Source organism: Mastigoproctus giganteus, unplaced genomic scaffold (assembly GCF_048544385.1).
Source record: "Mastigoproctus giganteus isolate SK-2022 unplaced genomic scaffold, ASM4854438v1 scaffold_15, whole genome shotgun sequence".
Classification (NCBI taxonomy): domain Eukaryota; kingdom Metazoa; phylum Arthropoda; class Arachnida; order Uropygi; family Thelyphonidae; genus Mastigoproctus; species Mastigoproctus giganteus.
This window is the reverse complement of record NW_028328292.1, coordinates 6149270-6162115: the sequence shown is the minus strand read 5'-3', so window position 1 is coordinate 6162115 and position 12846 is coordinate 6149270. Positions and strand designations below refer to the sequence as shown.

Here is a 12846-nt window from a genome sequence, read left to right as displayed (position 1 = left end):
ATTTAAAACAGTGAAAATTTTACTTTCATGTCTCAAAGAATTATACACCTCAATCAAGTCTCCACTAAGATGCCTCGTTTCCAAGCTCTAGCCCACATATTCAGTCCTTAATTATATGGATGCCCTTTTGCTGATCTCACTGCTTGGAAAACAGTGTGGACTGCTGGCAAGGCTTGGCCATATCATAACTCCCAAATTCCTTTGTTCCTCTATTTTTTTCAGTTTTTTCCTCTAGTTTTCAGTTGTTCCACCCAGTGTACAAATTATTTTGTGGTTACTATTCCTCAAGTGTAAGCTCTTGCATTTTGATGCATTAAAACAGCTACCCCTTTTCTGACCATTTCTGAAGTCAGTTGTCCTGAAGCATTACTTGGCACCGAACATTCACTATTCCAATAATAGCAACATCAGCCCTCTATTCCTTCATTTATTTAAGAAAGTCAAAAAGGATTGATTACAGTTACAGGAAACTAAACTTCTTATGTTAACCTATTTTGAAGAATAATTATTAATCACAACCCTTGCCTCCTGCACTGCAACTATCCTGCAATCCACCTAAGGATTTTCCATGATTCCAACATGTTACAGCTTATTCCATAACTTCTTGTGTGGGACTGAGTCAAATGCTTTGCTGAAATCCAAGTAAACAATGTTGAAATTATTTCCTACATCCAGCTCATGAGTGACTCTGCCAAATACTGTTTCCTTCAGAATTCCATTTCTATCCAAATGATCTGGTATTGCACTCTTGGTTACTGCCTCCTTGATTTTCCTTACCACTGAAGTTGGACTAAATAATTACCCACTTCGCTCTTAGAATTGCCTTAGTGTTGTGGTGATATGTTGGCACTGCTTCAGTCCAATGATGACCTCATAATTAACCTTAATGGTTCAATGCACTCTTGCCACCTCCCTCAAAATTATATGGTATATGGCATCAACTCAAGGAACTTTAAGCTTCAAAGTTTTTCTAATAAATCTTTGGAAATTTCAGTATCACTAATTTTTCACTTCCCAGCTTTATTCACAGTTTCTCCTGGAAGGACTTTCTTCTGTAAATATCAATGCAAAATCAGTCAAGTTATCTAAGACTTCTGCACTCATTGCACAAGGGTCCATACTGATTCATTCTCCTCCTCTTTTTGTATTCATGTATGTGAAAAAATGCTTGTGTCTGCTCTCTGCTCTTTTAGCCATTTATTTTCCTTAATCTGCCTTTGCAGCTTAACCTCTTATGTGGTACCTATTACAGATCAATTTGTAGCTGCTATTATTAATTAGGCTTCAGTGAATCATTGAATCATTTTAACTTTTCGATGTCATCTTTTTCTGCTCTACTAAACTGGCTAATTTATTATTCGTCTATCTCAGAAACCTTGTTGTCTGTTTGGTTTTTAGGAGCATTAGCAACTAAGGCCATATTGCTCCGGGATATGCGGTGGTCATTCCCTGACCTTTCCGCATCCTCTGTATTTGGTGGTGACGGGCTGGAACCCCGGTCTAATCAAGAATCGTGTGCTACGCACTGCTGCTCCTTTCCACCTGGCTACAGAGGCGCCCTAAAAATGACCTAGTATACATTTCTTGCAGTGATTGCGACTCATCTTATCAGGGTTCTACGCGGTTTCCTCTGAATTTTTGTGTTAATCAACACGCGACCTCAGTTTGTGCTTCTCGTTCAGCAGCATCAGAATTAGCCTTTCATGCTGTTAATGAAAAACACTTATTTAACGAGGCCAAAATACTTAGTGTCTAACGTAATTATACGAGACTATTAATTGCCAAAACTGTCAAAATTAAATTACATGAGAATTCTGTTAATGTTTGCCAGACATATCCAATCTCCAACTCGTGGTCCTTTACTCGCATGCGCGAAGACAAATAATCCCTATTTAATTTCCATGCTCACCCCTATTCTGTAATTTTCATTCCTGTGATCACGACATACGGTCAAAAAGCATTCAGCTTCAGGAAGGAAAATCGTTTTGCAATTTTTTTTCGTTAAATTAATTTTTTACTTAATTTCTAATTGCATTAAATTGATTTTTAATTGTATTCATTTGATTTTTAATTATTGTTAATTATTTCTTACTGTAAGGTAAGATTTTCGATCTTTTAATTGTTTTTGTTTTAATTTCTGGAGAGTATCATACGGAAGTGTTCTACTGTCATATTGAGGTAAACTTCTCTTATTCTTTTACAAAAATTTCTTAATAGTATATACACAAGGTGTATTCCTTTGCTTTTAACAACTGCTACCTCTCCTCATTAGTCCAACATAGGATTTCATGATCACTTCCTTTTAGTGGTTCCTGTACTATCAGCCCTATCATCCGGTTCGTGGGTAATGAACAGATCTAGAATATTTTTGCCCCTAGCACTTTCCCTGACATGTTCTGTTGATTACTCTCACTCTCATTATACCTTTGTTTCCAACTAACTCACACTATGCAGATTCTATACTAGCATGCATAACTTCTGAATCTGTAAAAAAATTTGTTGTGCTCAGGCTGCTGTAATGCCAGTTCTCCTATAAAAATGTATAGATTGAAATTTATATAACATTAAATTTATTTTTGAACACGTCAGAATAGTACATTAATCAGGTGTAAACTAGTTAAGATAGGCTTTTCTTCAGTGTAAACTTAGGATAAAACAGAGTATAGGAAAGAAAGGATGTATTTTACACAAAATTTTTTAACAGGAGTAGGAAAAGCAAAACTACATAAATTGCTCTTATCAGATATAAAGCTCTGGACAAAGTAAAAATGGGTTTTCATATGGAATTAAACCAACATGTGAATAAAGATGATGGGAAAATGAGAAAGAATAACTAAAGAAAAATTAAACACTTCAAATAGTGAACCACCACAGAAGATGAGGTAGAAGAAACAGATGGGAATACATTGAGCCTCTAGAAAATATTCAAGAATTCTATCCCCAAAATGATCATAGAATGCCTTTTGACAAAAAAAAAAAAGCATTCTGCAATACTAAAGTTCAGGAAAATATCAGAACCTTTAGCAAGCTGAGAAAAACCAGTTCTATAATGTTGAATGCACACAGTTTCTGTCATGCCAGTTACAAATGAGCTTCATTTGGTCTTCACTGAACAATGAAAGAAGCCACCCTAGGAGAAAAATTTGTCTGATTTTTTTTTTTTTTTTTTATGACTGCATTTGGAGAAAATCCCTGTAAGTATTATTATGATAGCTGCTTTTTTTTACTAAATGTGAATTCTCTAGTATGAAAGGAAGACTTGTTATGTCCAAAACTCATTGGTAATGACTACCTGTCCAACAAACCAACCTGAGATTGTACGTTTTAACTGTTAAAATCTGTGGGTTGAAATATATAGCTTTTGGTTCATGTTTAAATACTGTTAGCAGTCAATACATCTGTGTTATTATGAGTGGATCATTGATTACACTTAAAATTATTGTTTTGCCATCTAACATGCATCTTTTAAAAGTTACAATAATAGCTAACTTCAACTGTATTTGACACATCCACTATTATTCTAACTAATGTATTACATTCTGTGGAAAAACTTGCAACTATCCTTCCATTTTTAACAATATTTTTTCCTAGAAAGACACAAATGCTATAAACCTATAAATTCTTCTATTAAATATTTTATACATTTATTAATTAATAAACATTAAAAACCTTTAGAATTTTTTTAAATTGAACTATTGCACATTAATGCATATGAACAACTTGTATATTCCCTTTAGTAATTTTTAATATAGTATTACTGTTTGATAAAATAAATTTTTCAATTTAATTTTACAAGAATATAAAGTAATTCTTATTTATGAAAAATGCTAATATATGGGAGTATATTAAATTAACAAAATAATTAGTTTGATCTCTATAATATGGGAAACAAATTTTCAAAACCGTGCACTAAATTAATAACAAACAACAGAAATGCCACCAAAAAATTAATTTTTTGGTGGCATTTCTGAATTCACTTTGAGATTCTGCTTTTCAAGAGTGACAAACAAGTTACAAAAGTGGAGGAAAATAAATTTAAAACCAGGAAGCTATATTTTTGCTATGGAGTTTAAGAACCCAGATGTCATAGTTGGCATATCTGGGAGGGGAAACCTTTTGGAAAAATAGAATTTAAAGGAAAATGAAAACTAAATAAGGAAAATATCCTGCTGGAAATTTAAAACTAATGGATTAAGATAAGTGATCAAATAAATCTCAGTGATCATTAAAAATAAATTACTAAAACTGAAAAAATAAATACAACTGAAACTTTCATTCAAAAGTGAAGAGGATAAAAGGTGAGCGGAGAAGTGTAGAGTGTGAAAGACAAACTAGATAAACAGGAATAAATAAATGGTCTACTGAAGTTTTTTTTTTTTTTCTTTTTTTTTTTTTTGGTAGAAATAATAATATATACCAAATATTTTTGAGATTTTGGACCTAATAAAACTAGCGAGTTGAGTACACGTTTCTCATCAGTCTTCAAAACTCAATTCCAAAGTAAGTGAGTTCAGAACCTTCAGCAAATTAATTTAGCATATTTAATGTGAAATATTTCCTGTACCACAGAGATAAATAAACTAATTAATTTGTTAAATTCACATTGAGTGTAGGTTTTACCTACCTGGAAGTGTAATTAACAATTAAACAACGAATGTAATGTCCCTCACTCCATACAATAAAGTCTAATATCAATAATTTTCAGTTTATCCTAGAAAAAAATCACGAACATTACTTTTATATTCATTTATATTTTTATAGAATAGGAGTATATGCAGCCCACAGATTCCAAAGACTGCATGGACCAGCCACTAAAACAAACTTTAAAGTTTGATTTTAAAGTTTAAACTCAGATTTTGTTAATTATGTTATCACTATATCAGGGAATAATTTTCCTAGCTTATTTTTATTAAACTTATATTAATTTATAAGATGTATAGTTTGCTTTGGTTTTTTGGATATATTATTAAGTAATTTCTTAAATGAAATAGAGGCACTTTGTGCCAAGTATCACAGTAATGGATACACCTTAACAAGTTTTCAAAATTAAATATATATAAATTATTCTACATTGTTGTGTACCCTAATAAGTAATCCTATTTATATTAAACTACTTTATATATAAGTTTACCTTAATCATTACTAAATTCTTTGATATCAAGGCTTGGTTTCTCTTTCACGATCCATTTCCTGAAAGAGAGATTCATCATGACATCAACAGAGTGGTCAATAGGTTTCACTATGAAAGGGATACATCCTAGTCCTATTGCTGTTGTTATCCATTTTCTTGTAGATAAGGGAAACTTTGTAAATTTCTGCATAAGGCCAAGAGACAAGGCACAGATACGATTGATAGTGAAGCCTGGAATTATTACTGAAGCCAAACTCTGCCAAATCAAGGCATCAGAAGCAGATATTGCAAGTTTTTTTTGACGTTGAGGATCATTTGGATCCAATACCTAAATGAAAACTGTTTCAATTAGAAAGGACAACAATAAATATACAGAGTGAGACATATGTCAGTTTACCAAGAAGAGATTTCAATTTATCCAGAAGTAAATTACCAAAACAATTTGAACAATTTATTTAAATGTCAAATAATCAATATGAATAAGTTACTTTATAAAATCAAGTTAGTTAGTTGGCTGATAAAAGTAAGTTGAGTTAAAATTTGGCATGAGAGAGAAGATAACTTGTTAAGTTATTCCATGAAAAGTAATTTATTATTGTCAAGTTTATTTTTCCTTTAAATCTTCCACCTCACACTGAATAAGTATTTTAAATAAAGAATATTAAAACTGCTAGAAGGGGTGGCAATTTTTTTCATTGAGCACTACAGATTTGAAAAAGGCAACTCCATTTTATAATCTTAAAAATCACCAAGAAATTCAAAATCGTTCCACTTTTTGAAGTCACCTTTATTTTCAATCTATCATGAACATCAACTGAAAAATCCATTTTTTATATTGAAAAATTTTTTTTTTCTTTTAAGTAAAACCCTTCTGGCATGCTTTAGACAATCACATTTGCTTGTGTTTTATATCACCTTGTGCATTTGGACATGTCATGTCTGTAAATCTCTGATGTAGGGCAACTCCTGAATGCTAGTCCATCTCCACCTTATAACTCTGTACTGGGAATAGGACTCACTAATGCCAAGTCAGTGTGTTTGTGAAGAAGTGTGAATTATGTTGAGATGGCTGACTGGCTACTTTGCAACCTGGAAGCAGCAAGCAATTTTCTTAACTGACAAAATTGTCTTCCTCATCCTCTTTTTCTTATCATTTTGACAACTAAGACAAAAAAATAGTAAAAAAAAAAAAGAAAGAAATAATAAATTTAAAAAAAAGGAAAATTAATTAATTAAATAATATAAAACAAAAAATGCTGCTTCCTGATTCCAAAAGTGCATTCAGACATATCTTCATTGCAAGTATAACTGAAAATGAAAATCCCAAATGCTTTAATATTTGAAATACATTTGATAGTCATATCTAGCAAGTTTACTACACAAGTAGTAATTTAATTTGCATTCTAACAACTTTTGTCACTTGCAAATTTCATGTTTTGAATGAGGGCAATTAAAAATTGAATAATTTTCTTATTTATAGTTTGTAGAGATTTCATTTTGGTTTCAACTTTTTCCTGGTATTTGTATTCCATTCCATACTATAACTTGCTTATAAATAGATAGCTGGAAGAAATATAGAGTTTTCAGTTATATATGTGGAAACTGCAATTAACAAGGTGAATCAGTCTTTTGACACTGCACATTATGTTCACCAAAATTTACTGGCATTCAAAAATGGACTGAGAAATAAATATATCACCCATTTTACTACATCTTATTCCAAATTTTTATATTCATGGATTACACCTAATTCTTAGATTCTCAGACACAATCCTGCCCTAAATGAAGCCAACATTGAGCACTGTAAATAGACACCCCAAAACCTACAATTATAGATTGCAGTTTTAATTCAAACTAATGACAATTTATTAAAATAATAGATTTTAAATTTTGAGAGTTTTGCATAAAAATTTCATATTAGTATCACATGAAAATAGATAAATTTTATATGAGCAACATTATTCAATGTTGCATATAAAATTTTCAAAATGTATAGTGTTTAGATTTAATGACAAAGCATAGTCATTCCTTGAAGGAAAACTGGCTGAAGTTTATTCTTGGAATTATGTGTATCTTATGTTATTTATATCTTTCTTGTTAAAGTTTTCAGGGTTTTGGGATTAACTTTTATACAGAAATGAACTGTCATACTATACTATTCTTACATGTTGATGTGGAAGCTGTTTATTTCATATTTCAACTTACAATCTGAAAAAGACAAAATATATTGTTGAGTGCTGCTTCTAAAATAGAAATCAACTTTTACCTTATGTTAAAAAAGCATTAGGTCCCTGTTAAGAATAGGATCCAGCAGTTGGACAAATTGTATTATAAAATCCTTCCAATGATTAAGCACAAGTTACATATCAGATTATGGGATCCTGCTAAACTTTGTGCACAGATTATATGGGCCATGCCTCATTTAAAATATTCACATTCCAGGAAATTCAAAATAACCTTCTGATGATAAATTCTATTTTATCGATTTTTCATTTACGAGGGCTGTTCAATAAAGAATGATAATTTTTTTTTTACAATATACCTTTGTTAATCATCGATATTTTGATGGTCCTTTTCAAAGTAGTCCCCACCTGATGAAATGCACTTACTCCAATGTTTCTGCTATTCTTCAAAAATTGCCTCCGATGACTTTACAACTTCTTCTGAAGACTGGAAATGTTTTCCTCGCAGCTTCTTCAACTTTGGAAATAAAAAAAATAATAAAAAAAATTGCAGGGCAGATGAGGAACACATTTGACATTAATGCTGGCTAAGTACTCAATGACAGTATGAGCAAAATGAGGTCTTACATTGTTATGCAGCATCCATCCACCTGCATGCAATTGCAGTCATCTGTAACAAACATGATACCACAAAATGTGCAGTACAGTTCTGTAGTAAGGTCCCATAACAGTTGTATGATGTGGCACAATATGCTGGTAAACCATTCCTTGAATGTCAAAAAAAAAAAAAAATTACCATAACTTTTCCTGCAGAAGCTACAGCTTTTGCTTACTCTCTGGGTCAACATGACGAAGCCATGTCTCATCTGCCATTATCACTTTGTGCAGAATCTCACCATCTTCAGTGACCATCCGATGTAGCTCCTGACAAACCTCCATGCAAACTTACGGTTGCTTGGGCGTGAGTAGTCTTGGAACCCAGCATGCACAAATACGTGTCATACGCAAATGGTAATGGAGAATACCATGTATGCTTCCTACTGATATTCTCAATGTCTCTGTCAGTTGCCTTACTGTTATACAACATCTCTCACAATTACAGAAGCAGTGTTTATGGTTTCTGTGGTGACAACAGTGGTCAGAGCTCCAGGACTACCGATTTTTGTAATTGAAACATGTCCATCTTTAACTTTCTAAACCACCTGCAAGCTGTGATATATGTAAGTGTAGATTCACCATAAGCTTCTTTTAACATTTCATATGCTTCAGCTGATGTTCTCTTGAGATGGAAACAAAAATCTGAGAGCAGCACACTATTCCTCACGTGTCACATCTATTGTTACGTAAGCAAAACTGAACAAATATAAACTTGACTGACCCTGACTGCCAAGGTCACAACCATGTGCACAAGTCAACCGTGCAGTTGCTATGTTTGATCTTAATTTCTTGGTTTGACCTTTCTTAATTTCTGCAGATTAACTAGAAATAGCAAGCAGTGTGGTTATTCATGAAAAATTATAATCATTCTTTATTGAACTGCTCATTTCATATACTTCAGTTGATGTTTTCTTGAGATGGAAACAAAATTTTGAGAGCAGCATACTTGTTCGTGTGTCACATCCATTGTTATGCAGGTGAAACTGAACATGTATAAACTTGACTGACCACCAAGGTCACACCATGTGCACGAGTCAACCATGCAGTTGCTATGTGATGCAGCTTGATTTGATCTTAAATTCTGCAGATTAGCTAGAAATAGCAAGCAGTGTGATTGTTCAGGAAAAATTATAATCATTATTTACTGAACAGCCCTCATGGATTTATTTTTCTTAAAGAAAAGATTTTAAAAATATAAGGTATTACTTCTGAACTGGTACTTTCCATTTACTTGTGATCAAAATTTTATTTCATCTTGTAATTTTATCCTGCTGATCATGCAGCCAGGTTTACTACTTAAATCAAGCAAGTATTTCAGAAGATATACTTGTTTGAATTAACAGCTGTTGCTAATGGTGATTTTCAATGCCAAAACCCACTGTTGTAAGTAAACATTTCTTTGTAAAATTATAAAATAGCATATTTAACTGAATATAAACAGCACTATAAATAATACTCTAGGCATACTGTAAACTGGTTTCTGGTAGTTTAGTAGTGCTTTAGTAGTACTGAAACTTAAATCAGTGTAATAAGTGTTATCCTACAAATAACCAGCAGCAGGAGATTCCAATTACTATTGACACTCGAACTTTTGGATCATTCAACACAAAATTGTTAAAGTAGGGTACTATACCAAAAAACATTTCATTAAGTGTAATATAAGGTTGCAAACAGTGTTTTATAGATAATATTGATTATTGATTGTGATGGTTTTGTGATTTCAATCAAATTTTATTGCCTAGATATTGTTTTAACTAGAAACGTCAAGCCTGTCTCAGGATTTTATTCATTTATTGTACTAGATAGTCCCACCCAATTGTTTGGCAACCCTGCCATCTATTTACAGTATTTACAAATAATATCATACAAACAGAGATTTGCATGATTTACACAGAAAGAGTTGCAGAGCCGATCACTTTCCTTCTTTTGACAGAAGTGAGATCACTTTAATGGTGATTCACCTGTGAGTTATGGTCTGTCTTCTTGCACAAACTGTTGCCAACTAATAATGATACATTTTTGTGCTCAAGGTATAGAGAGACTGCAACAATCTTAAGTCCAAACTTGACTTGCTAATGGACTAGAATGTGTCTCTGGGACAGCAAGTTGTTGTCCTGGAAAGTAACAAATCTGCAGATTTGGCAGTTACTTAAGTGTCCATTACTAAGCTAAGAGATGCTCTTTCAAAGGATCAGACATCAGGAATGGATCATCAGGTGGAGAGTTCTCTGGTCCCAAGTAGAATAACATTCAACTGTTTGAGAAATTATAAATGTATTTTGAAATCGAGACAGATGGAATGGAAGCAGGGTATCTGCCAGGTGTTAAATTTTATGTTATTAACAAGTTATCAGTTCTTAAGGGAACTAAAGGGCTTATGGTTAGACAACCATATACATGTGTGTACTAATGGCTTAAAACAAAAATGAACTGACAACTTGGTCAAGAGAGAGATCAAAATGTTACTGTCTACAATTCTGCCCATTTATGACAGTAGATACTATACATTGAAAGCCTTGTGGATTAAGCCGATATTTGAGGGCCTCAGCAAGGCTTATGGCAGGAAGATTTTCCCAGTTTGGCTTGCCCTAGCTAACATAAGAGATTTATTTTGTAAGGATGGAATTCACTTAAATAGGAGAATGCAAGAATCTTTGCTGATGCCATAGATAGAAGAGGTCTTAAGGGTCAGGGAAACTGCTAATGGTGGAGGGAGACTGGGAAGATGCTGGTAAAAATCATATTAAGGGTATCAAAAGTTACACCTGCACCCTTCTTGAGTGTTTGTGGGATACTTTGCAATTCTATATACATGGAAAGATCCCATGAACACAATCTCCAGAAGTTATATGCCACAGAAAAAAAGACTTGGGTAAATAACTATAAGAGACGTACTATGGCAGTAAAATTTTAAAAAAAACATAATGACACAAACCTTAACCTGTCTGTATAGTAATGTTAGGAGTGTCATAAATGAAATGAATGAGCTTAAATTCCTGATCAAATCAACTAAGGCTGATATTGTAGGAATAACTAAAACATGGTACAATCCCAAGATAGAAAGGGGATGGCAAATTTCATTATGGTGAGGAGTACAATGTGTTCGGTAAAGGCAGGGAAGCATAATTTTGTGGGGATGGGGGTCATGCTCCTTGAATGCAAAAAAAAAAAAAAAGTCCTTACTGCCTGAAAAGGTCCAGGAAGATGCTGAATTTGTGTGGTGTGAAATGACTAGTAATAAAGAAAAGATGATAGAGGAGGCGTTACTAGTCAAACTATTTTGAAGGGCGGAATAAAAATCTCTTTAAGCAACTTGAGCAGGCAGACAAGCAGGAGCAAATGCATCAATACAGACAGGAATGCCACTTGCTTATGAGACACCTTTGTGCAAGTCCTATTGGTGATCCCCTCCCCTGCCCCAAATAATAATAAATACAGTAGAACCAAGTTAAGAAATTCCCGCATAAGAAGTTTTCCCCCGTACTAGGTTTGGTTTCTTAAGTCCCAATTTCAACTCTATATATTGTAATGTATTATTTTCCCACGTAAGAAGTTTCCCGGGTAAAAAGTTTTCCCGCATAAAAAGTTCACGATAAAGAATACCATAGTGTATTATTATAATAATGTTTTCCCACTTAATACGTTTTTTAAATATAGAAATTATTTATTTCTAATATTAAAAAAAATTAAACAATATAAACATTTGTTAATCGAACAAGTTAGTGCCAAGCATTTTATTCTGAAACCACCAAAGTAGGTGAAATGTCATTGTTTTTGATATTCATGTATCTCACATTGTGAATGCCTTCAACATGAGTTTCCCTGATATTGCACTACCTCCAATAAGCAACACTTCGCCAATGGATTCTCGGCGGATACTGTCCATCCATTGGCAAAGTGTTGCCAATTCGAGAATTGATTGTCAGAATTTTGCTAATTCAAGGTAGTTCAATATCAGGGCAACTCATTGTGAAGGCCTTCACAATATGAGATATAACAGAAACGATAACACTTTACCTAATTCGGTCGGTGATATTCTACATACTAAAACGATGCTTTTATTATTATTAGCCATATGTTGCAAGAAAGCCTGAGACTTATGCTGCTCCATCCAAAAAAAATTCCCGAGTTACCCCGAGAGAGAGAGAGAAGTAGAAAGGAATCACCAAGAAAGAGAAGAACGATGATATCCAGCTCAAGACCCTTTGCACGAACTTGTTCGATTAGCGAATTTTCTGTAATCTGAGGCTTTCAGCGCTAAAACCTTTTTAGTATAAACATTTTGATTTAATGGAAGTGATGTGTTGCAATTGTTTTGTTTTGTTTGTTTGTTATTTGGTTTTTAGGAGCATTAGCAGCATTGTTTTCATCGATATCCATAACTGGATATGTAGACCACGTTAAGTGTTAAGTTCTGGCGGTTGTGAACAGTTCTGAATTACTGGATTGTTGCTTGTCTTATTGTAATTATTATTATTTCTCCCTGATTGGGGGTTCCACCTCATGACGGGTATTTCTACCAAATACACAGGGTAGTTGTTATGTCTGGCGTTACTGTTGGTCAAGGAACTCTCTGATTAGCCTATAGGTGTTCAAGGATTGCAACTTTCTGGAGTTCCTTGTAGAGAGAGCTGGGAGACCTATTGCTGCTAGGATGTTATGTAGGGTCCTTGGCACCATACCTGTGGTTGATACGATGATCGGGATGGTCATTACTTGTTGCATATGCCACATCTCTTTGATCTCCTGTCTTAGGTTCGTGTACTTCCTGATTTTTTCCCAATGGGTTTTCTGCAGGTTGCCAGTGTAGGGTACCGCTATGTCAATCAGACAGGTAGCGTTTTCCTTCTTGTCCACAAGGATTATATCCGGTCT

At 33.5% G+C, this 12846-nt stretch overlaps 1 protein-coding gene across 1 annotated transcript in view; it reads right to left on the bottom strand.

Moving 5' to 3' along the window:
* Positions 1-5096: 5096 nt before the first annotated feature.
* LOC150074923 (mitochondrial fission process protein 1) overlaps positions 5097-12846 on the bottom strand; it is a 35378-nt gene continuing 27628 nt past the window's right edge. The window contains exon 3 of the mRNA XM_090389341.1: positions 5097-5459. Coding sequence (XP_090245467.1) covers positions 5133-5459 — 327 coding nt within the window. The 3' untranslated portion in view covers positions 5097-5132. The remainder of the gene's footprint in view (positions 5460-12846) is intronic.